The 25,109-nt window shown below is 37.4% G+C and overlaps 1 protein-coding gene across 1 annotated transcript; it reads left to right on the plus strand.

Moving 5' to 3' along the window:
- Positions 1 to 201: 201 nt before the first annotated feature.
- BMPR1A (bone morphogenetic protein receptor type 1A) lies at positions 202 to 25,082 on the plus strand. The gene is made up of 12 exons (XM_044660283.1): positions 202 to 280; positions 5,629 to 5,794; positions 8,329 to 8,431; positions 10,215 to 10,304; positions 11,197 to 11,206; positions 14,237 to 14,336; positions 15,236 to 15,380; positions 19,142 to 19,334; positions 20,942 to 21,239; positions 22,145 to 22,320; positions 23,923 to 24,053; positions 24,149 to 25,082. The coding sequence occupies exons 1-12, from the start codon at positions 202 to 204 to the stop codon at positions 24,272 to 24,274; spliced, it is 1,617 nt and encodes a 538-aa protein (XP_044516218.1). The 3' UTR covers positions 24,275 to 25,082.
- Positions 25,083 to 25,109: the final 27 nt, after the last annotated feature.

The following is a 25,109-nucleotide window of genomic DNA, read 5'->3' on the forward strand; positions in this document are numbered from 1 at the left end:
CAGTTTACTGTTTTACTTTCAATTTTAACTGAATTGATTTTGTTTGTTGTCAGAGATTTGTGTGATATTAATATAAATTGTATCCATCTTTCCTCTTTTTCGGGGAATATTTTGAAAACCCTTTTTGGTTGGTTATCAGCCCCACCCATTGACTGGGCATGCATGCATGCTATGGGAGGATTCCAGAGGCCTCATGGCTACATGGCTACTTGGAGGAAGCTTGCTTCTTGTCTCTATGACTCCTGGCAACTGGAGGACTGGCCTCTGCCCCCAGACTTAGGTCAGTTCTGTCCAACCAGTGAGACCCAGGAGTAACATAACTGGGGGGTTTTAAGAGAGAGGTTTGAGGAAGGAGAGGCTTGGCCTGAAGACCTTTCCTGATGCAGCAACTTTTGGTTAGCCTATGGAGACAAGCATGACAAATTCAGATTAGTTAGGCTTGGCCAGGTGATTATGTGACTGACTCTCTCCCTCTTACTCCAACTTTTACTATCTAATAAATAATTATAAATTAATGTAGAACCTCTATAGAGATTTTTAATCATAACAGATTTTCAATTTTATATATCAGGCAGTTAGATAGCACAGTGTACCCACTGTATTGAACCTGGAGTCAAGAAGACCAAAGTTCAAATTCTGTCTCAGACATTTACCACCTGTTTGAGTCTGGACAAGTCATTTAACCTGTGTCTGCATCACAGTTCATAAACTGTGTGTTATAATTTTATATATAATAATAGTTCATATAATAACAGTTCATAAAAATGGGGATAATAATAGCAACTACTTCCACAGATGTTAGGATCAAAAGAGATTATTTGTATAGTATTTTCCAAACCGGAAAGCTCTATAGAAAAACCAGTTATTATTATCAAAACTGCCTATATTATCATTAGTGATCCATTCAATCCCTTGTTTGGTCAGGAACTCTCTCCCTATCCATAGCTGTGAAGCAAATCTTCCCCCTTGCTCCTTTAGTTTGTTTATGATATGTTCTTTTATAATTGTATTTTGCATCCATTTAGATTAATGATTATATGGTATGAGATATTGGTCTAAACCTAATTTCTGCCAAACTACTGACAATTTTTCTAGCTGTTGTTGAATAATGAGTCCTTATTAAAGTAGTTGGGGTCCTTGCACTTATTTAAAACTGTGCTACTATGTCAGTTTGTGTCTTTCTGTTGTATTCTTCTTGCTCCCTTAATAAACTTTTCTATTTTTTTAGTGAGTAACAAATAATTTTGATGATTACTGTTTTGTAGCATAGTTTGAGATCTATTATTTCAAAATCATCTTAACCATTTAAAAAATTAATTCCCTCGAGAGTCTTTTTTTTCAGATTTTTTCCCTAATTTTATAAAATAACTTTTTTGGTAGTTTGGTTTGGCACTGAAAAAAAATCAATTTAGATAATATTACCATTTCTATTGTATTGGCATGGCCTAACTATGAGTAATTAATATTGCTACAATTATTTGTCTGCCCTTATTTCTCTAAATATTTTTATAATTTTATAACTATAATTCCTCTCTATCTTGGGTAGTTAGTTAGACTCCCAAATATTCCACACATTTTATATATATTTTAATGGAATTTTTCTCTTTGCCTTTTTTTACTGTTTTTTGTTGGTAGTTTATGGAATTGCTAATGACTTTTGTGGATTTAATTTATGTTCTGTTACTTCACTGAAGTTTTATTTCAGTTAAGTTTTTTAGTTGACTCTCTAGAGTTCCTTAAGTGAACTACTTAAAAAGTTCATTTTGTTTCCACTTTGGAGATGTTTAATTTATTTTATTTGTTTTAGAGAACTCTGTCAAATTATAAAGGTGATGGTTGACATTCTTGTTCTACCCTGATCTTATCAGAAAGGACTCAAGGATTACTCCATTACATATAATGCTGCCTCTTCATTTTATTTAGACACTATTCACCATATTCATGAGTCATCTCTTTATTTCTATGTTTTTTTTTTAATGTGAGTGTTTTATTTTGACTACAGTAGCTTTTTTTGGGTATCGATAAAAGTACATGATCTGTTTTTGTTATTAATATGTTTTGTTTATAGTTTTCTTAAACTGACCCAATCTTACATTATAGGTATAAATCCAACCTGGCTATAGTGTTTTATCTTTGTGATATGATGTTGTGGTTCTGCTTTTTAGAAGTACATATCAAGATTAACATTATAGTACCAAAAATGCCCCTTTATCATCCATATACTTTAAAAAATGTTTTTTTTATTCTCTTTTTCCTTTTACACCTTGATCACTACCTACTACATTTTTTCCTTCTCCAAGAAGCTCTCCCTTGTAACAAATAATTATCATGCAGCAAAATATTTCAATATGTTGGCCATATCTGAATTGCATGTCTCATTCTTTATGTCTAGTCTATCATTGCCTCTGGCCAGAGATGGGTAGCATGTGTCTGTGTCAGTTTTCAGATATCATGATTGGTCATGGCTTTGGTTGGATTTTTTGTACCTTTTCAAAGTTGCTTTTCTTTACATTTATTATTGCGATCATTATATACTTTAAAAGAAATTCTATTCCTTTTATTTCAGCAGCTGTTCATACTAGCCTTCCCTTGTTTCTCTGATATTGCCATTTTTGTCATTTATTAAAGTATAGTAATATTTTGTTATATTCATCCACTTCAGTTTATTTACCCACTTCGTTTCCAAGTCATTAACTACAACAAAGTACTGTGATAAATATTTTTGTATAAGTGGCTACTTTTATGATTCTACTTTCAATTCCTAGTATTATTGTCTATTGACTCTATGCAATAGTTCATTTTGGTAATTATGGCTGAATTCTTTAATTTGTTTCACCATGTTGTATTTTGCAGCGCTCACTTAAATTCATTGCAGTATATTTGTGATTAATATATTTATTATTATAAATATTAATAATACTTTCATTTCCTATTTGACCCTTGAGTTTTCAAATCTGCTTAAGACTGAGACCAGAGGGAATGATCCTGGTCATTTCAGATGCTTCAGGACATCTCTGAAACAGTCTCTGCTGTGTTGTTCTGAGATGCCCAGATAGAATACCAAAGAGAATAGCATGTTTTTGATTCTAGATTACTTTCTAACTTGAGAAAGCTGCTTTTTCAGTAGGCCACCAAACATATAAGCAATGACATTCTGTTACTAATAAACTGGTCTTGAGATAAAGTACACCAGATGAGATGGAGGATTAGTTCTCATACTCTTGCAGTTCTTTTACTTTAATAATTGGAGTCCAGAGATGTTTAGCAGTCATAAATCCATATGGAAACAAAAGCAGAGTCCATGGATAATTCATTCTAAAGCTTTTATGTGTGTACTACACTGTACTGGCTAGCTACTGGGGATTTAAAGACAAAACCAACACTTTCCTATCAGGAGGTTATGCTCTCCTGAAGGGAAATGTATACACTAAAAAAGGATTATATATGGTTAAAGTGATTTTAGGTGATTAAAGCTTAAAATTGGACCAAGACTTTTGGACTATCCTATAAATGCAAAGGAAACACAAAAAATACTATCTAGGTGCCACAGGAAAAGCTTCCTGGCAGAAAAGGCTCTTGAGCATAGCCTTGGAAGAAGCAGAGGATTCCATAAGGCTAAGCTGAGTAGGGGGCACATTCTACAAAGACTCTTGAGATAGAGGAGAATTATTCTGTGCTCTACCTGGCCCAGAATGTAGAGATCCTAATGGCTAGTAATCAGGAGTTAGCCAGTTAAAGGTGACTGGAGCCATATTGCCCATGAGACATTTCAAACTGGATTCCAAAGACATTTTTCAATTCAGTGTACAAAACAGGTCCTTCACCCCTTTACTCCTCTTCTTAACTCCCATTTCTTTTGAGGGCACCGCCATTACTGTAGTCATGTTCTCAGTACTGGACTCTTCCAAAACCTTTAACACTTACTAACACTACACCTTCCCACTCCCCACCTCTTCCTCTAATCAGTTGTCATGTCTTACTGATTTTTCCTCTACAATATCTAGCATCTTCTCCCTTCTTATTACTCACATAATCTTTAGTTCAGGCTCCCAGCATGTCTCGTTTAAAATATTGCAGTAGCCTCCTAATTGATGTCTCTGCCTCATATCTCTTCTCTCCAGACCAGTCTTCTACAAATCTGTTGAATTGATATTCCCAACATGCAACTTTAAACATCTCCATCTTGCTCAATAAGTTCCAGTGATCCTCTAGTCATGTCAAGAATAAAATCCAAGGGGACAGCTGAGTAGCTCAGTGGATTGAGAGTCAGGCCTAGAGATGGGAGTTCCTAGGTTCAAATCTGGGCTCAAAAAATTCCTAGCTATGTGACCCTGGGCAAGTCACTTAATCACCATGCCCAGCCCTTACTACTCTTCTGCCCTGGAGCCAATACACAGTACTGACTCCAGGATGGAAGGTAAGGGTTTAAAAAAAAAAAAAAGAATAAAATCCAAATTCCTCTGTTTGGCGTTTAAAGTCATTCACAGAAGCAGATATATAATACATATGCCACTATCATATATATGTATGTATAGATGTATACATACATATATATGATAGCATACACACATTTGATAGTGATGGCATGTCTCAAATATGTTTTAATGTACTTAGATAAATTATTTGCCTCTCAGTTTCTTTCATAATTGTCTTTAGATTTCTAGACTCTGTACTATGGAATAAGTGTCTTGGTCAAACCTGAAATATTTTAGAGCAAAATTTCCAAGTTAACAGTATGCAGTCATTTCTTTGATTCATTTAAAAAATCTTTGCATTTAATTAATTAATTTAGAATATTTTTCCATGGTTACAAGATTCATGTTCTTTCCCTCCCCTCCCCGCAACCTCCTCCCATAGCTGACACACAATTCCAATGGGTTTTACATGTGTCCTTGGACAAGACCTATTTCCATATTATTGATATTTGCACTAGGGTGATTGTTTAGAGTCAATATCTCCAGTCATATCCCCATGAGCCCATGTGATCTAGCAGTTGTTTTTCTTCTGTGTTTCTGCTCCCACAGTCCTTTCTCTGGACGTGGATAGCGTCTTTCTCTTAAGTCCCTCAGAATTGTCCTGGATCATTGCATTGCTGCTAGTAGAGAAGTCCATTATATTTGATTGTGTCACAGTGTATTAGTTTCTATATACAATGTTCTCCTGGTTCTGCTCCTTTTACTCTGCTTCAATTCCCGGAGGTCTTTCCAGTTCATGTGGAATTCCTCCAGTTTGTTATTCCTTTGAGCACAATAGTATTCCATCACCAACAGACACCACAATTTGTTCAGCCATTCTCCAGTTGAAGGGCATACCCTTATTTTCCAATTCTTTGCCACCACAAAGAGCGTGGCTATAGATATTTTTGTACAAGTCTTTTTCCTTATGATCTCTTTGGGGTATAAACCAAGCAGCGGTATCGCTGGACCAAAGGGTAGGCAGTCTTTTAGCGCCCTTTGGGCATAGTTCCAAGAGATTCATTTTTAATGGCTTGAAAAGTATTGTTTTCATTTAGGGTCAAATGGTGGTTAATATTACTCTGATAAGGAAATTTAAAAATATTTTTCTATTGCTAACCAATTCAAATGATTTTCTAAAATGTTTATAATTCTTCTATGTTTTAATATGCAGGACAGAATCCAGATAGTCGATTTCTTCATGGTACAGAAATGAAGTCAGACCCAAACAAAAAAAAGCAGGAAAATGGAGTGACCTTAGCTCCAGAGGATACTTTGCCTTTTTTGAAATGCCACTGTTCTGGACATTGCCCTGATGATGCTATTAATAACACATGCATGTGAGTATTAGATGGAAGAGGTCTTAGAGTGGCAATTGTAGTTCTCTTTACATAGTGCTCTAGTTTGCTCCCCCTTCTGAGGATATTTTAAGTAAATAGCCTAATAGCATTTAATTTTACTTGATAGCTTTCATCTTAGAAGATTCAAAATGCTTTCCATTCTGCATAATAGAGCATATTGTGGTTCTGATTAAGATTCCCTTCTCTTCTCCCCTCCCCCTCCCCTTTTCCTTTCCCCTCTCTCTCTTGCTTTCCTTCCTCCTCCTACTTCCATCTCCCTCCTCCCAGACTTGCCCAGGCCAGAAGTCCAATAGCCACTCCCAGATCTAGACCCCTTGCTAATCACCAGGGAAGCTTTGACCTGCCTGTTTATGACCTGGGCAGATTTGCCTTCCTTAGGGAGCCTGCTCCCTTCCCCCAGGCTACCTTATTGGGGATGAATTTCATTTAGACACCTGATTGACATTAGCCCTTCTGCATTCAGAATTCACCATTTCTAGCAAGCTACCACATCCTCCCTACCAGTAGGAAGGACAGGTATGTGCCACCTGAGACACCTGCTCTCTTAGAGATTGGAGTTCAGTCCCTTTGCCTGAGACCCATGAACCATGGGACTTGGGGCAAACTGGCCTCTTAGAATCTTTGTTTTCTCATATCTAAAACAGTAACTTGCTTATCCTCCCTGCCTTACAAGATAATTGTGAAGAAAGTGTTGGGCAAGTTGTGTAGTGTAGTCATATAGTGTGTGAATATGAGTTGTTAACATAATTTTTCAGAGGAGAGTTTTTCACTCATTGGACTCCATCTGAAAATATATTAATAAAGGAACTTATTACATATTCCATTCTAAATAGAATTATAGTATACTTGCTTTTATAAACTTGTCAGATTTTCATTTTAAAACTTATTGAACCTGAGTTGGCATATCTCCAGAGCAGGACAGGACAGGTGACTTTACTGGTCAAGGAAACTCCCTCGGAGGAAATACTCTCTATCACTTCAGCTTGGTACCTTCTCTGCATCTGATAACCTTCCAGTGTTGCCTAGACTACTGTGCAGTTAAGTGGCTCGAAATCCCTCAGTCACTGTGTCAGAGGCACAACTTGACCTGGTTTGAGACCAACTTTCTGGCAACTAGGCAAGAGCTGTCAGGCTCACTGATAGTGCTTCTGGGAATGATATTGATACAATTGGGAAACATTTCACCAAATAATTAAAAATATAGTGTAATCTAGATACTGTTAATTTGTGATTTTTTAAAGTCCTTATGCAGCTGAAAGGGATCATTTCTACTTGAATTTGACACTGCTGCACTAGGCAACACTGCCTCTTACTTAGGCCAGAATTGCCTAAATACTTTTTATCATGTAAGTCTAAAACACAAATAAAAATGAGGATAGAAGCCAGAATTTCTTTAAGGAAAGGGTTATATAGTTCGTTTTATTTAAAAAAAAAAAAAAAAAAAGAATCTGACCATAGCCATATGACAGACCCTTGCTGTCTTTCTTGAGCCAACCTCACTACTTTTCAGAGAGGACCAAATTCCAATGCACCCCAGGTTGATGAATTTTTCACTTTCTTCCAAGTCAGAGAGCCCTCTTCGTTGCTGGAAGAAATAGGTACAGGGATGAACACAAAGAAGCTTAGAATATTGAGCGATGTTACATATCTCTGGATAATTTTTGTGTGGTTATGCAAATAAATTATTCTATGAATTTGAAAATGCAAAAGGAAAAGCTTTCAAGGCATCATATGTAAATGATGCTCTTTACCAACTTTACCAGCTTGTAGGTTTTTTAATATGAAAAAGGTTAATTATTAAATGCTGTATTCTTAGAAGTTATGTATTTATGTATAGGTTTTGTATGTGAATGAGTAAGGAGTTATCAAATTTAAGGCATTAGTTTTTCATTGAGGATTAGCAGGTTCTGGAGGATTCAAATTATTGCCTTCTTGGACCCAGTCCAGTGCTTCTTGTACTTTTTGGTTTGTCTGCCCCCTGGTGGTGTTTTCCTTTTCTTTGTGACTAAATAAGCAGCCTCTCTTTTTTTTTTTTTTAAGAGGCCTTACAGAGGTTTCACTTAAAGCTTCCCAGAGCCATGATCTTCACCAGCTTTTCCAAAAGTCAACTTGTATTTTTTTATTGCCCACCTTTTCCCTGCACATAGCACATTCTGCCATAAAAAAATTAGTATTGTTCAGACATTCTGAGTTACTAAGGAATGTATTTTTATTATTAGATATGCTTTCTTACTGAGGTTATATGGTGGTGGAAAAGCATTGAATTCCATGTCTAGAAAGCTGCATCCTAGTCCTGGGTCAGCTATTAGACTGACATTGCCTTATTGATGCTATTAGTCTTAATTCAGACAAAGCTGGAGAGCATTCATTTACCTAACTACCTTGTTTTAAATTTTACCAATGATGCTTGTGTGAATAGCACTCATTCAGTAAATGGTAGAACTAAGGACAGTGTGAACTGAAACCCAACGGAATTAGTACCTTTTGAACTGAAATCTCTGCATTCCTTTTAGAACTAATGGTCATTGCTTTGCCATCATAGAAGAAGATGATCAAGGAGAAACAACATTAGCTTCAGGCTGTATGAAGTATGAAGGTTCAGACTTTCAGTGCAAGGTAAGAACCTAATTTGAGGCCTAAAAGACCTATATGTTGAAAACAGTTATGAAAATTGGGTTAGCACAATTCTATGTACTAGTATCAGTTCTGTTTACTACAACTTTAGTTTGCTCATCTATAAAATTAGTCTAAATCCAATGATTTCTAAAATCCTCTCAAGATCTATGATATTGTTTAATTAGATGTCTTAAGGAAGAATGGACTAATTTTTTGCAATTTGTGATTCTAAGTAGGTGCCAGTTTTTTATTTTAACAATTATTATTACTCTTCCGTTTCTAAATATTGGGTAAAGTATTACCACCAAAAGTAAGCCCCTTCAACTTAATTTTTTTCACAATTTTAGGAGATTTTTTTAGGAGATTTTTTTTTATCATTGCTCATGTGTAGGTTGTGAAATTAATCATTACTATTTATTTTTATAGATTTGAAGGCTAAGGCACTAAGAAAGGGCTTACTTAATGTCAAATAAAGACTTGAGAAAACTTGGCCTGGGGACATAGAACTCTTGGCATCCCCAGACCAACCTTTAGACCACCTGAGGTTTCTATCTCCTCAGTAACTCTCACATAACCCCTTCTCTCAGTCATGTAGTCATCATCCTCATCCCACCTGTTCCCTGAGCTCAGAATACTCTTCCTCTTTACCTTTTAGTTCTTAATATTCAGGGCCTCTTTCAAAACTCAGCCCAGATGACTTTACTTTCCTGCAAGGAAAAGGACTTGGATATCTCAGGCTATGTGGTCTTCTCCTCAGAGGTTACCTTCCTTCAACTCTTTGTGCATCTTATGTGTACTTTGAAACTTAGGTATATAACTGTAGACTGTTGACTGTCTGACTCACCTTCTGCCTTCCTCTACCAAGCCCTGCTCTTCATCAGCACAGTGAACTCCATTTGCTTACCCGTTCTATGCTCTGCCATGTTCTCCTCTTTCCCTTGATGAACCAGCTTAGCTCTGCACTGCCTTCTCCCAATCCTGAGCTGTCTTATCCTGTCACCAGCTATACTTTGCCAAGCCTCCAACTTGGATTCCTCTCATGCAACTGTTCTACTAGGTCTTTACAATTAGGCCTTTACTGCTGCTAGGCTTCCTTTGTAAACTCATTCTGCTCTTCATAGCATCTCTTCCAGACCTTTTCATTCTTTCTTAAACCCCTCAGAGTGTCCTCCCCAGCTGAAAACCTCATATTTTACAGAAAAAATAGAGACCATTTGCTGAGAGCTCCCTCTTGTCATTTCTGCATTTCCTGTTATTCAGATCCCTTTGGCCCCTGTATCACACGATGTAGTTGTCTTACTCTTTCCTAAGGCCAACAGCTCTATTTGTTCAAGCAATTCTATTACATAGGAAGGAAGGAAGGAAGGAAGGAAGGAAGGAAGGAAGGAAGGAAGGAAGGAAGGAAGGAAGGAAGGAAGGCAGGCACTAGAATCAAGAAGGGATTGATAAAGACTTCCCATAAAAACTAAGATTTTAATCCATAATATCACTTTATTTGAATCTAATATTCTATAAGGATCTAATGTAGGGAGAATATATGATCCTATCGTGGTGTTTTCTGACATATAATGTGATATTTCAGCCAAAGTTCAGCTAAATTTTGTCTCCATCAAGCATTCTAGTATTTGTATCTCCAACACAATTCTTGGCACAAAATAATAAATTAATTTATTTGTTCACTTTTTGGTACAAATATTTCCAGAGCTCTGACAATAATGAAACCTATGGAACACATTATCTACTTAACATGAAACTTTGGTCTTTTTCACATTTTTCCTTCTAGGATTCACCAAAAGCTCAGCTACGAAGGACAATTGAATGTTGCCGAACCAATTTGTGTAACCAGTATTTGCAGCCTACACTACCCCCTGTTGTTATAGGTAAGTTACTTAACTCAAGAAAGAGTAGGATTCTAAATTCAAATGTTACATACAGTGCCTTTTGGTAATAATAAATGGAAAACCTTTTAATATTATGCCATGTCGAAGCCCAGTGTATTCATTGCATTAAAACGCACACACGCACATGCACACACACAAACATATACCTTACTTTACTGTATTGGTCCCAAAGTAGAAGGATCAGTAAGGGCTAGGCAATGGGGCTTAAATGACTTGCCCAGGGTCACACAGCTAGGAAACCTCTGAGACCAGATTGGAACCCAGGAACCCCTCCCCGCACCCCCCATCTCTAGGCCTGATTCTCCATCCACTGAGCCACCTAGCTGCCCCCATATTCCCTGCATTTTGAAAAAGTATATTAGATATTAACAGATTTGCCAAATGGTCAGTGTTTTCAATGTTTATGCTTTCTCATCACTCACTCTCAACCCTGGACTTAAGACCTTTAAGTGAAGAAGCTGCTTGAGGAAGAATTGGAGTCTGAAGCAGAGCCCAGATACTGTGTCAGTTTCAAATGCTGACAGTTGCTCTCTGGGTGTGGCAGTGGCAGTTGGTGTCTGGCAGTTGGCAGTCACACACAGGCACTCTCTCAGGGCTGGAGGAGGTAACATCTTTGCTTCTCTCTCACGGTCTGAGAGAAAGACTGAAGGAGCTTAGTGTTTTCTTTTTCCAACTTGGAAAACACTATTGACTATCTATTGCAGTTTTTATAGATTGATTTCACTCTGAGAAGACCAAAGAAACCCTGGTCTTTGGTTTGGATTCTGAGTCTGCTAAGGCTCAGAGTCCCAACTTGATTCTTGTTGGGACTCAACTAGCTAGCCATTATTTTTATAACTTAGAGGTGAAGTTAAGAATTATAAGGATAATTGTGGTAATTTTATTTAGAATAGTATAAATATGTGTAGCCTGTGAAACACAGGAGAAGTAGTTCTTTGCAGAACCAGAGTTTTATTTGGGTGGCATTAGAATCCCTTAGAGTTAGAAATCTTTTTTATTTTATCCTTATATATTTCAATAAGTATTTTATTTTTATAACAAGAGTCTCTTTAGCATCCTTGCGCCTGGCCCTGAAGAGAAGTTCATTTATGAGCTTTACTTCACTTTATAACTGAAGATACTTTTGATTACATTTATCAAAAGTATACGAACAGTTTTGAACCTTTATTTAAATAATTTTCCCCACTTATTTTTACAGTTTGGCAAACTACATAGGACAAAGAACCAGACAATCTGATTTTAAGGGTCTAACTGTCAACTTGGGCAGTTTAAATTGTTATCTCAGCAGTGGGTCTGTTGAAGTCACTGTGAGCTGCATAACAGTGAGCTGAACTTTAGGTGGCTCCAAAACCCATATCCCAGTCTACTTGATTCAAAGACTTTGTGATCTTAGAAAACCTGGTGAATTAGCTACATAAAATCACCACGGAATTTTTTCTGTTAGATATGACTTCTCTCATTTTCACTATTGTACCAGAATATATACACAATTTATTTGCCTATGACTTTCTTATGCCAGTACTCTCATTGACACTCCTACAACTCATCTCTTATGTCCCTGTGCTACTATTGTTTTTCACGTGCTTTTATATGATCAAATCTTTGGCAGTTGTGTTTAAACATTTAAAAACAAGCTTCAAGCAAGCTACCGCAAAGAATGATCTAATGTTAAAAGTGAACTATCTAGAGACTAAACTAGATACAATGGAAACTTAGTATGAGGAATTACTCAAGGCTAAAGGGACAATGGCACAAACTAAAGAACACGAAGCAACTAAATTAGGGGGTGCAACTAAATCAGATAAACCAACTAAATTAGAAATGAAAACTGAAGTATTAGAAAGCAGACCACTCATATGGTCCCTCTAAGGGAGATACCCATAGTGTCCCCAGAGCGTGATATAATGAATCTCATGTACCACAAAAGGTTTATACAAGCTGATATGGACAGTTTTAAGAAAAATAACTCAAAATATGAAGAAGAACCAATGGGAGTTATAAAGCAGTTCAAGCACTTGATTAAGCTTTACAGTCTTTCTTCTTTGGACCGTGACATCCTAATGGATGAATTATTGGTAAAGGGGGAGAAATAGCAAATTATGGAGGACACTAATAATAACCCCCAAATTGCATATTGACCAGCTGAGGATCCCTGGTTGGGAAGTTAACTCTGTTGAAGGGTACAGATACTTAACTACCACTAAGGAGGCAATAATTGAAACTATGACGCAAAATTCCAGACGCCCAGGAACCTGGTCTAAATTTGAGCGCCTAAAGCAGGAAGTAGGGGGGGGGGGAGACTCCTTCCACTTTCCTCAATAGAATTATTGACTGTGCAGAAAAATGGATTGGGTTGGATATTTTAATAGAGGAAAATGTAAATCACTTTCACAGACAGTTTGTGAAAAATGCATGCCCTGCAGTAACTGTCCAAATTGGTTTGATATGGGTCTGACAAAATACAGAGAATTGCTAACTATGTTTTCTGAGATGAGAAAGATAGGCAATCAGAAGAGAAAAACAATATAATTGATAACCAAAGAAATCAGAGAGCTTAAACAAAAACTGAAATCTAGTGAAGTACCGGAAAAAAACAGTAGCTGCACTAAGATCTTTTAGTTAACCCAGAAATAATTACAACCCTAAACAATACAGATAAACCCCAAGATGTTTTCTTTGTGATAGAAATGAGAGATTGCAGATTTAGGGAACAATTCTTTGGACAAAACTTCAGGGGAAACCAAGGCAATAGGTTTAATTGTTTTAATGGTTTCAGACAAAATGGATATGGAAATTACGGGTTTAACAACAGATTCAATAATGGGTTTAATAATGCATTCCAGTATGGGAGACCAAACTACCCAAATTATTTTGATACCATGCAAGAATATATCAAAGTAGGTGATCATCCAAAGAATTCCCAAGCAGCTGGCGAGAATCCCCAAAAACTCATTATGCAAAAAGGAACAACTTCATTATGAAGGTGTGCCAAGGACTGTGCAGTTAAAGATCTAGTATATGGAGAAAATGTTCTAGGAAGTATGGGCAATGAAATAAGAACTAATGAAAATGACAAAGATTTTAAAAACATGGGAAATTAGTTCATGAGAAATCAATGAGGAATTAGAGAATGAGGAACAGGAACAAGTGTTGAATTTTCCTGATCCTAGTGTGTTAGCTCCTGTAATACCTGTACATTCTCCAAAAAATAGCACAGAACCTCATGTAACCCTAAAAATAGGAACACAAGTTTATGATTGTCTCTTGGATGCAGGTGCTGCCAAAATTTGTGTTGCAAAAATCCCCTGAAGAGTGCAAATATGGCAGTATTATTTTCTACATTACAAAAGCAGTGGGTTCAATGGAAGTTGTGGGTGTGATGGGAAAACCACAAAGAGTAAAGAAATTAGAACTCAAGAGTGATTTCACTTGGATCTCTAAGTGTAGAACACTCCTTTCTTTTAATGCCAAATTCCCCAATGAATCTAGTAGGTAGGGATCTTCTTTGTAAATTAGAGCAACTATAGTACATACACCAACCGGAGAGATTTCTTTGTCACTATGACACCAGAATCTTCCCTGAATGAAGAACTAAGCCTTACAGTTTACTCCGCTTAGTGCTCTGATTTACCAACAAATAAAATGATTCTTTTTCCCCTTTGGTTTTATAAATACATTTCAGAAGAAGTGTCAACCTGGAGGAAGGCAACATGATGCTAATAATGCTGATCTTTGTTTTTCCTTTAACTGCTGCTGTCATTGAAAAATAGTGCTATCTTCAGAAATTTCAGGGTGTTTTTTCTCAAAATCAGATGTTATAAAAATGGAAAATGCTACATTGATTATAAAGTAATCCCTTCTTGTGTCTCTGCTACTTATGGTTTTTTTTTAATGATTTGTTTAGGTCCATTTTTTGATGGTAGTTTCCGTTGGCTGGCTGTCCTTGTTTCTATGGCTGTGTGCGTAATTGCTATGATCATCTTCTTCAGCTGCTTCTGTTACAAGTAAGAACTTCTTTGGTTACAGTCAGCCAGTGTGATTCCCACATAGTATGCTTTATTAATAAGATTAAGGTAGAGGTTTGTAGGATTTGAAAAAGAAAGACCAAAACTTTCATGTAGGGTTAATTGTTTCAGATAATGTGGATGGATGCAAAAGAAATATGACATGAGAAATCAAGAAACTCTTACCTCACATTTTTTATCCTATATAGGGCCATTCTGCCTCCCCAGCTCCTTTATCAGCCCCTTCAGGGTTTCTCTTTCTCCCGTGCCCCACAAGTGACTGATGTAGTGTCCTGTATTGTGGGAGAAGAAAGGACACCTGCTAAACCTCACTACTTCCCTGTACTTGTGAATGCTTCTAATTTTCATGTTACAAATCACCCTTTCTTTCATGTAAATTCTGTAGTTTTTCCAGAGTTTTTAAAAGTGATTTTTTTTTGGCTTCAAAAATACTTATTTAACCACAACCTCCAATAGAAGATGGTAATTATTTTGAATACTACTTGGTATTTAAATCCTGTTTTGCTCAATAATTTTATTCTAACTTTTTAATGAACTTTTCATGTATTTTCTAGATTTTGCTCCTTTGCTCTTCTTCTACTGCTGAATCTTTAAAAAATATTGCTAATTGCATTTGCAGCATGGGAGATTTAAATCACAGATAACTAATATTCCCTGAGATCTATAAAGTGTTAGAATGAGTAACTGATGGAGAGTCTGTCCTAAGCACCCTAACCCTCTTTGAAAAGTATCTTAGAATAAGATGGAATCCCATATACAGGGTAACTACCTGAATATGTTTATTTCTGAAAGCAGGAGGAGAGAGTAATTTTGAGTTTTTCAAAGCTTATAATTCGTTGCGTATCATTTTTCACTTAGCTGTATTGTCCTTTTTCAAGGCATTACTGCAAAAGAATAGCAAGAAGCCATTGCTATAATCGTGACCTAGAACAGGATGAAGCTTTTATACCAGTGGGAGAGTCATTGAAAGACCTTATTGATCAGTCACAAAGTTCTGGCAGTGGATCTGGACTTCCTTTGCTGGTAAGCAGAGTGTCTTCTCTCATTCTTCAATAATCTTTCTTACTATAGAATAACACTACAATTTATCATTCATCTTTACAAAAAATAATTCATGTTTATATACAAATTTATAGCTTTGCTTTTGTTCATAGATAAAATTTTCTTACATCAAACTCCATGGGACATTGAACCTATTTTATTATAATAAACTTTTATTAAAATCAATTCAGTGGACCCTTATCTCACAAAATCTGTGATCTAAGATCTGTGAAGCATAATCTCAGCCTTCAGTATCTAGAGAGGAAACACATATTGAAACAATTTGCCGATGATTCCAAGATCTGTTTATCTAGCCCTAACCTCTCTCCTGACCTTCAGTTTCACTTTTCCAACTGCTTATTAGATATCTCAAACTTGACGTCCCATGGAAATGTTAAACTCAACATGTCTCAAACTGAATTCGTTTTCTTTGCCCCCAAATCTTCCTCTCTTCCTAATTTCTGGAGTGGCAAAGTAGATGTCATCCTTGATTCTTTCACTCTCTCTTACCCTCAATATCTAATCTGTTAACAAGTATCCTTAATTCAACTTTTGTAATATCCCTTATGCAGAGGTATCCCTGGCTTTCCTCCCTAACTACCACCATGATGCAGGCTCTTATTATCACCTCATGCCTAGACTGTTGGAATAACTTGCCTCAGGTCACTTTTCATTCCAGATCATCTTTTACTCAGCTACTACTATTGTCTGGGAGAAAAATGCTGCTTTAATGGAGTTAAATATGAATAGTTGGTAGACAAAATTTTGGCAGTATGATTATTGTGATTTAAAAAGCATACATTTTCAAGTAAATGCAATCTGACCAGTCTTCATTTTTTTCCCAGAGAAAATGAACTCTTCTTTCTTTATTAATCTTTTTTCCCCTCTGGCGTCCTTACCAGCTAAGGATTTAATTATCACCAATTATGCTGATGACCCCAAGATCTATATATCTAGCCTTAGTTTCTATTTCCTGAGCTTTTGTCCAATAACACTTGTTGCTTATTTGATATTTCAGACTGGAGGTTTTATAAGGCTTCTCAAGTTCAATATGTTCAAAAGGGAATTCATTAACTTTTCCTTCAAACTCACCCTTCTTCTAAACTTCCCTTTTTCTCTCCTTTTCCTTCCTTTCCTTCAGCCAAATTTGTACCCAGAACCTCCTGCCTCCAGGCCTGGCGCTCTTCTACTCACACTGCTACCTAGCTGACCCTAAACTTCCCTATTTCCACAGACGATCCTTCCAGTCAACTAGATGTACAACTTTGAAGTCATCTTCCTTACGTACTTAAATCATATGCTAAGTCTTCTCAAGTCTGCTTGCACAGCATCTTTCTTATCTGGCCTTGTCTTTCAATTCATACCCTAACCACAGCCCCCTAGTTCAGGCCTTTATTACCTCTTGCCTGCACTATTGCCTCAAGTGTCTCCCCTCTCCAATCTATTCTCCTTGAAACTGCAAAGTGATCCTCATAAAATATGTGTCATTTCCCTACTCAGGAAACTCCAAAGGCTTCCTTTTTTCTCTGTGCTCAAATATCACTATTTCTCTCTTGAGCATTTTACAACTTGGTTTCAACTGATGCTTTTCAGACTTATTCTCCTTTACACATTTTATGGTCTGTGCAAGCTAACTCCTTATTCTTATGTCTCTTATCTTCTTGCTCTTTTAAGCTTCATTTTTTAGTATCAATTATTTGTTTTTATTCTTCTCACTCATGGAGGGGGAGGGACAACCCCCCATCTCCAACTCCTTATAACAAATATGCAACCAAGGAAAACAAAAATCCCTTATTGACTGTATACAGAAATATACATCTCATTTAGCCATGACTTCTCAGCTAGCAGGCAAGTAGCATTCCTCATCATCTGTTTTCAGAAATCAGGGTTGAGTGTTGTATTGATCCGAGTTCTTAAACCTTTCAGACTTGTTCATTTTCATAGTATTGTGGTTACAGTATACCTTGTTCTCTTGCTTTCTCATTTAAGTCTTCATTAGTCCATTTAGATGTCTTCCCAGGTTTCTCTGAAACTTGACTCCATCATTTCTTACAGGAATACAGAAGTATTCAATTATATTTCTATGCCATATTTGTTCATCCTCCCAGAAGGCATCTTCTTAGTTTCAGTTCTTTGCCACTACAAAAAAAAAAAAAAAAAAAAAAAAGATATGCTTTGAATATTTCTGTACAATAGGTCCTTAACCTCTTTGATTTCTTTGGGCATAAGCCTAATTCTCTCACCAAATCAAAGTATATATCTTTTATCAGTTGGGAAACAACTCTTATTCTTATAAATTTAAATCTATTGATTATATATATTGAAAATTAAACCTTTATTAGAAAAACTTATCGCAAAAATTCCCCTTATTTACTCTTTCCCTTCTAATCTTAGCTGCATTGGATTTGTTTGTGCAAAAACTTTTAAAGTTTTTTTTAAAATTCAGATTGTCCATTTTAACTTCTGAGATCCTCTCTGTCCCTTGTTTGGCCATATATTCTTCTCCTCTCCATAGATCTGAGAGGTAATTTATTTCTTGCTACTCTTAATTTGTTTGTAATTTGACTTTTTATACAGAGGTCAGGCATTCTTTGGAGCTTATTTTGGTATGCAGTATAAAGTGTTCCTCTAAATCTAATATCTGCTAGACTGTTGACCAGTTTTGCCACTAGTTTTTGTCAAATAGTGACAGTAGCTGCTGCCCTTTTTTGTTTATTGGATTTATTGAGTTTATTGAATGCTAGGGGATTAGTTTCTTTTGCTTTGGTATGCTGTATACCTGATCTGTTCCACTAATTGACATCTCTTTTTCTTAACCAGTACCAGGCTGTTTTGGTAATACTGCATTATAACACTTTTGAGATCTTGTAGATCTCTTCCTTCTCACTTATTTTCATGATTTTCCCTCAGATTCTTGATCCCATATCTTTGCTTTTTCACATGCTTTCCCCCTATCTTTGGAATATATTCCTGTCTCATTTCTGCCTCTTAAAAGTCTTAATTTTATTTCCAGGCTGAGATTAAGTGTTATGTTTTACTCTGTACCTTTTCCTGATCCCCTAACTGTTCATCATTTTTTTCTGCATAACTGTCAGCTTAACATGTATTTATTTTGTATACATTTTGCTTTTTCTCTGTGTAAATGTTGTCTTCCCAATTTTTGAAGGAAGGGATTCTTTCATTTTCATCTGGTATTCTCAGTTATTAACATCTTTGACATGCCTGGCCCATCATGGATATTTAATAAATTCTTGTTGATTGGTTTATGGCTATTAGCAATACAAGAATAAGTAAGAAATACATTTATTTTTTACTTGACTTGTGATTTAATGACATATGATACCCCAATGAGTAAGTTTTTAGCTCCTGCTTTTTGGCTTGGAGTCCTTTGCTCGGGGCCACAGAGCCAATGTTTAGAAAGTGGACAGCCCAGACCGCCTTGTCTCAGTTGTCAGTGCCTTATCTGTGGTGCTGCATTGCCTGTACATGTGTATTTATATGTATCTGTACACTCACATAATAGTTTCTGATTTGGGGATATATTATGCATTATGTTTTCTTTTTATTTGGTGTCATTCATATTTAGTGAGGTCAGTATATCCTCAGACCTCGTATTATCAGCATGTAGGTGCCATTTTAGATGGGGGGCATGTTGATAGGCAATTGAGTTTATAAGTTTAACCCAAGTTCTTTTTATCATGAGATTATAAAAAACTCACCAAAATGACTTTTTCCCTTGACAGGTTCAACGAACAATTGCCAAGCAGATTCAGATGGTTCGGCAAGTGGGAAAGGGTCGCTATGGAGAAGTGTGGATGGGGAAATGGAGGGGTGAAAAAGTGGCAGTCAAAGTGTTCTTCACCACTGAAGAGGCCAGCTGGTTTCGGGAAACAGAGATCTACCAAACTGTATTGATGCGTCATGAGAATATCCTGGGTAAGCAGATTGTTGATTGGTTTATAGCTATGTATGAGGTTGTATTTTAGAGAGGCGTGGTAATTAATTAATGATGATGGGGAGAAGTACTTTAAAATTTAAATTACATAATATTTATAAGTCCTTCAAAATAAAGATCATCTTGACCTTATTTTTGTACCACATCCTTGCTAGGTAGAAGGTACTATGTGGAGGTTCTTAGCCTCACTTCTTCATGTATGGTAGTTCCATTTTGACCCCTTATTTGATTTCCACTCTCTTAGTTTGGAGACAATGTCTCAGGTCTTGGGGTGACACAAGAAGCAAGCAGGAAAAAGCAGGATAAATGGGCAAATAGGAGCTGCCTTCTTTGGGACTCACTCATTCTTTTGATGTATATATCTCACAAGTTATAGGAATGGCCCCAGATCCTCTCTTTATTTGCCCTTTTCTTTAAAACAAAGCAGACTTAGGCTCATGAGAATGTCAGAATGAGAAGGAGCCCTTCACTTTAGTGCATCTCAGGAGACTCAGAGAGGGGCCTCTTGCTACACTTCTGTAATGGCTTCAGGGGTTCAGAGGCAGGCTGGCCCAGGTGTCAGGTTGGTCAGGAGGTTCTTCCTCATGTGTTGGGCTCCGCAGCTTCCATGCCTTTTCTCTGGAGTCAGGCAGAGAGGTTTATCCCCTTTTTACATAATAAGCCTTCAAATATGCACACCATCACTCAAGTTTTCTCTTTCGGCTGAAATGTCCCAAGGGCTCCTATTTGATCCTTAGGATTTTGAGTTCCCTCAGCACCCTCTGCATGCAGTCCATCTTACCAGTGCTTTTCCAGATAAGGCACCTGGATTGTGCCATGGCTAAGGGCAACTAGGAGTCTCTCCCCTCTCTATCCGCCTCCCCCACCCCCCATAAAATCTGGCATTAGAAATGCAGTCCAAGGTGGGATTCATGGTTTCTGCTGAGCTTGAAGTTCGCCAAAATCCTGTACATCTGCAGTTAAGTGTGAAGTTCTGTTTTGTTCTTTTCTTTTTAAACTTCCCTCATAATCCTAAGAGAAGCTTTTGTTTAGGAAGATATATTTTCCCCAGATCTTCATAAAGCAGGTGATTGTGGCCTTTATCATAAGCATGCTATAATGTTGTATGTGAGGAAATTGTAGACTTGGGACAGCAGTGGTAAGACCATTTTACAGATGACACAGCCAAGCCCCAGAGAGGTTAATGATTGCCTTTGGTGGCTTAAATATTAAGCATCAGAGGCAGGATTTGAATTCTAGCCCTATGACTTAAGAGCTGTGCTCCACCATGTTGCCTCCCATATTGTATAGCAATTTAAAATATGCATGAATGGTAGAATGAGGAGTTTGTTTTCTCTTTTGGTAAGGAATTCCTATGTTCAGCCAGGGTCAGACTTCAGTTACCTTCCAGTTCTCTTCCAGTCTACAAGCCTGAAATTGTTCATTGGATTTTGGGAAGTCTGGAAGGATCTACTCGTTGGCTATTCTTATTCTCTGCCTATGATTGGGTTAGACTAAGCTTCTCAAGTGAGGGTTCTCTGTGGCATTCTTTGCCCCTTTGGGAGATTCAGAACCGACTAATCAGACCTGCGCTTCATTAACTGGACAGGCTTCATCGCAGCCGACATCAAGGGCACGGGCTCTTGGACGCAGCTCTACTTGATCACCGACTACCACGAAAACGGTTCTCTGTACGACTTCTTGAAGTGCACCACTTTGGACACGAGGGCCCTCCTCAAGCTGGCTTATTCAGCTGCTTGTGGTCTGTGCCATCTCCACACAGAGATCTATGGGACCCAAGGAAAGCCCGCAATTGCTCACCGAGACCTGAAGAGCAAAAATATCCTGATCAAGAAGAATGGCAGTTGTTGTATCGCTGACCTGGGGCTCGCCGTGAAATTCAACAGGTAGGTGGCCCTTGTGCTAAGCCCTCCCCGAGGCCGAGCGTCTTCGCTCCTCACAGGAGAGGAGTCGGCTTGTGTTCCTGGGAATGAGACACAGAAATGCCGGCCTAGATGCTTCTGTGGCTTTTGACAGGGAAAGGCACCATTCCGTGGAGTTTAGGAGTCTGTCTTTGTAGCTTGTGCTCAGCAGCTAGTTTGGGGTATGTTTGTTTATTTTTTTAATAAAAACTATAGAAATTGCCTTTTTGTTGGGGGTTTATCTGAGCTACAGTAGTTTCCTTTTCTGCCAAATAAGTTAGAGTTACTGTTTGCTTCTTCATAAATGATTCCTGGATCAAAAATTGACAAGATATTAAGTAACAAGAAAATGTAAAGGTAATTTAAGTTTCCAATTAAGATTCCTTAGTAAAGTGTTTAGAAAGTGAAAGAAAATAGCTTCCACCTGCCTTGTTGTGACAGGCTGAAGTAACAGACCAAGAGGGCTTAAGGGGCATTTTTTTAAACATGGCCTCTGAGAGAACTTGTGCTTGACTCTGAATGTTTATATTTTTATGCTTCCTTAGTGGCACATAGGGAGGGGAAGAGCAAGGGGAGAGGAAGTAGCGTTTTGTGAAAATGAAATAAAATTTAATTTAAAAAGAAAGAAAGTAGTTTAGTTTGAAAATGGTTTATTTTAGCAACAGAGAACCAAATATATGGTATTTTAAGGACTGAATGTGGGAAATAGAGTAATAATATGATTACCTCCTGTCACTACATTTTTCCATATAGCAGATAATTGAATCTGTGAATGAGCTGTATTGTATGTTTACAAACTAACTTTAAAGAAATGGAATTGATCTTTTCTTCTTGATAAATGTAATTGTACTACCCTCTGACTTTTTGGTGTTTTTTCCCCTCTCTTTCAGTGATACAAATGAAGTTGATGTCCCTTTGAACACCAGAGTTGGTACAAAGCGTTACATGGCTCCAGAAGTGCTTGATGAAAGCCTAAATAAAAATCACTTTCAGCCATATATCATGGCTGACATATATAGCTTTGGCCTGATCATGTGGGAGATGGCTCGTCGCTGTGTCACAGGAGGTGAGTATTTGTGTGATGCTTCCGGGAGATCTCAGAAGTAGAATTCTAAAAGCAGCAGGCCATACCTGTTAAAATTATATAATTTAAATATCTTATTATGCTTCTTTCTTGAGGAGACATAGATTTATTGAATTAAAAAAAATTACTCAAGAGAACTTTTATAGAAGAGATGCTTTTGGGATTGGTCAGAAACCTTGTGCAGGGGAAAAATAATCTTCTAGTTAGAATATATTTTTTTAATTTTTTTTAACATTTATTAATATTCATTTTTTAGAAAAGTTAACATGGTTACATGATTCATGCTCTTACTTTCCCCTTCACCCCTCGCACTCCCCCCAACCCCTGGCTGATGCGCATTTCCACTGGTTTTAACATGCGTCATTGATCAAGACCTATTTCCAAATTGTTGATCATTGCACTGGTGTGGTAGTTTTGAATCAGAATCCCCAATCATATCTGCCTCAACCAATGTGTTCAAGCAGCTGCTTTTCTTCTGTGTTTCTACTCCTGTAGTTCTTCCTCTGAATGTGGGTAGCATCTTTACTATAAATCCCTCAGAATTGTCCTGGATCATTGCATTGCTGCTAGTACAGAAGTCCATTACATTAGATTTTACCACAGTGTACAATGTTCTTCTGGCTTTGCTCCTTTCGCTCTGCATCAATTCCTGGAGGTCTTTCCAGTTCACATGGAATTCCTCCAGTTTATTATTCTCTAGTTAGAATATTGAAGGAAGAGATTTAGTGAAGTGGAAAGAACCTCAGGCCTGGGTTCAAATCATGGATGATGTTGCTCCTTACTGACTATGACCTTAGAGCAGTTTTTAAGCTCTGGATGCTTCATGTAGAAAACAATAGTTGAATTAGGTCTTGAAAGAAACTAGAGCACCCAAGAAGCACAGAGGTGAAGAGGGAGGCCATTCTAGGCAAAGGGTAAAGCCCGTGTAAAGGGATAGACATGAGAGATAGAGTCCTGTGTATGAAGAATGGTCAGAAGTCCAGTTTAGATTGTAGTGTGCATGAAAAGGGGGCCAAGCGTAATCAAGCTGAAAGGTGGGAAGAGGCCAGGGTATGAAGGACTTTGAATGCCTGACAAAGGATTTGCTTTTGGGTCTTGGAAGTAATAGGGAACCACTGGAGTTTAAGCATAGAAAGACATGATTTAGATCAATATCCTGTGATGCCTGTGTAAAGGATCAATTGGAGCAGTGAGAAATTTGAGGCAGGGAGTCCAATTAGGGAAGCTTTTGCTGCCTTGTATGGTGGTAGGTGTGTAAGTGGAGAGAGAGAAATGTTCTTGGGGCCTGCTGTCGTGATAGAAATATTTGTCAATTGATTGGCAAATGTGGAATAAGAGACAGGAATCGAATAGAACACTGAATTTAGGGATCTGAGTAACTAGAAGCTTGGAGGTGTCAAGTAATAAGGAAGTTTGGACAGTAAGTAGGAAGTTTAGAAGAGGACTGGGTTTAGAGGTAAAATTTGTTTTGGATATATTAAATTAGAGATATTATTATGAGGCATCCAATTTGGAATGTTCTATCAAGTTTGTTTTTCTGCTGCCACTCAGAGTTTTGGATTCCCCCCCCCACCTCTATTATAGGCATTACAGAAGAGTACCAATTGCCTTATTACAACATGGTGCCTCATGATCCTTCATATGAAGATATGCGTGAGGTGGTGTGTGTTAAGCGTCTGCGTCCCATCGTGTCTAACCGATGGAACAGTGATGAAGTAAGTTAAAACTTAATTCCTCTATGATCACAAGTCTGTAAGAGTATATTCCTCCTTTTTCTTTTAACCACATTGCTGCTTTCTTTCCTTTTAAGTGTCTGAGAGCTATTTTGAAACTAATGTCAGAATGCTGGGCCCACAACCCTGCTTCAAGACTCACTGCATTGAGAATCAAGAAGACACTTGCCAAGATGGTTGAATCCCAAGATGTAAAGATTTGACAATGACATGCTACTCGGGAGCAGCATTGGACTCCAAGAACTTTCTTCACCCAAGCAAAGGGTGGGATTGAAGTGGGGTGAGGAAATCCATGTGGCTCTTGGACTTCTTCCTCCCCACACCTTTACAGGCTGCTAATATTAAACCTTTCAGGACTCAGTAGAATATGATGCTGGGAACTTCTTGTTCACTACATGCTACATTTATGGACAGCCTTATTTTAAACATGTTTCTTTTTTGTTGGGGGGGGAGAAGGGGTTATGAGCTATGTTGAGACTTCAGTCACCATTCATGAGTCTCCAGTAAAACTCTGGGTACTGAATTGCATGTTTATATTATGGTGCTTTCTGTGAAAGCCTTAAGAAGAAAATGAATTCAACAGAGATGGAGAAATATAAGCTTTTGCCTTCTACCTGATAAAACTTAGCCTGTTCATATTCCTGCTTTTGTAAAACAGCCTGTAGATTATGAATCATTTTGGGATACTACTCTGTTTTTAACAGTTTATCATCTGTGTTGTGTGTGTGTGCCAGATTCCTCTGCTGCCATGTGGTTTAAGAGAAAAAAGTGAGGAATGAATGCCCAGAAGGGTGGGGGTAGTTGGTGCTTTGGGTCTTTGTTGTTGTCGTCATTATTGTTGCAATAAGACTAGCCAGTCACATAAAAGCCATTAACTACCAAGAAAAATTGACTTCTTTACCAACACCTTTTCTGACCAGGAAAGTTGGTATAAATCAGAAAGCCAGTGTTTCTAAACCTGAGCTTCATTCCTCTTTTCTTTTTTTTTTCTCTCCTCTCTTCTCTTCTCCTCTCCTCTCCTCTCCTCTCTCCTCTCCT

Source organism: Gracilinanus agilis, chromosome 2 (assembly GCF_016433145.1).
Source record: "Gracilinanus agilis isolate LMUSP501 chromosome 2, AgileGrace, whole genome shotgun sequence".
NCBI classification, from domain to species: Eukaryota; Metazoa; Chordata; class Mammalia; order Didelphimorphia; family Didelphidae; genus Gracilinanus; species Gracilinanus agilis.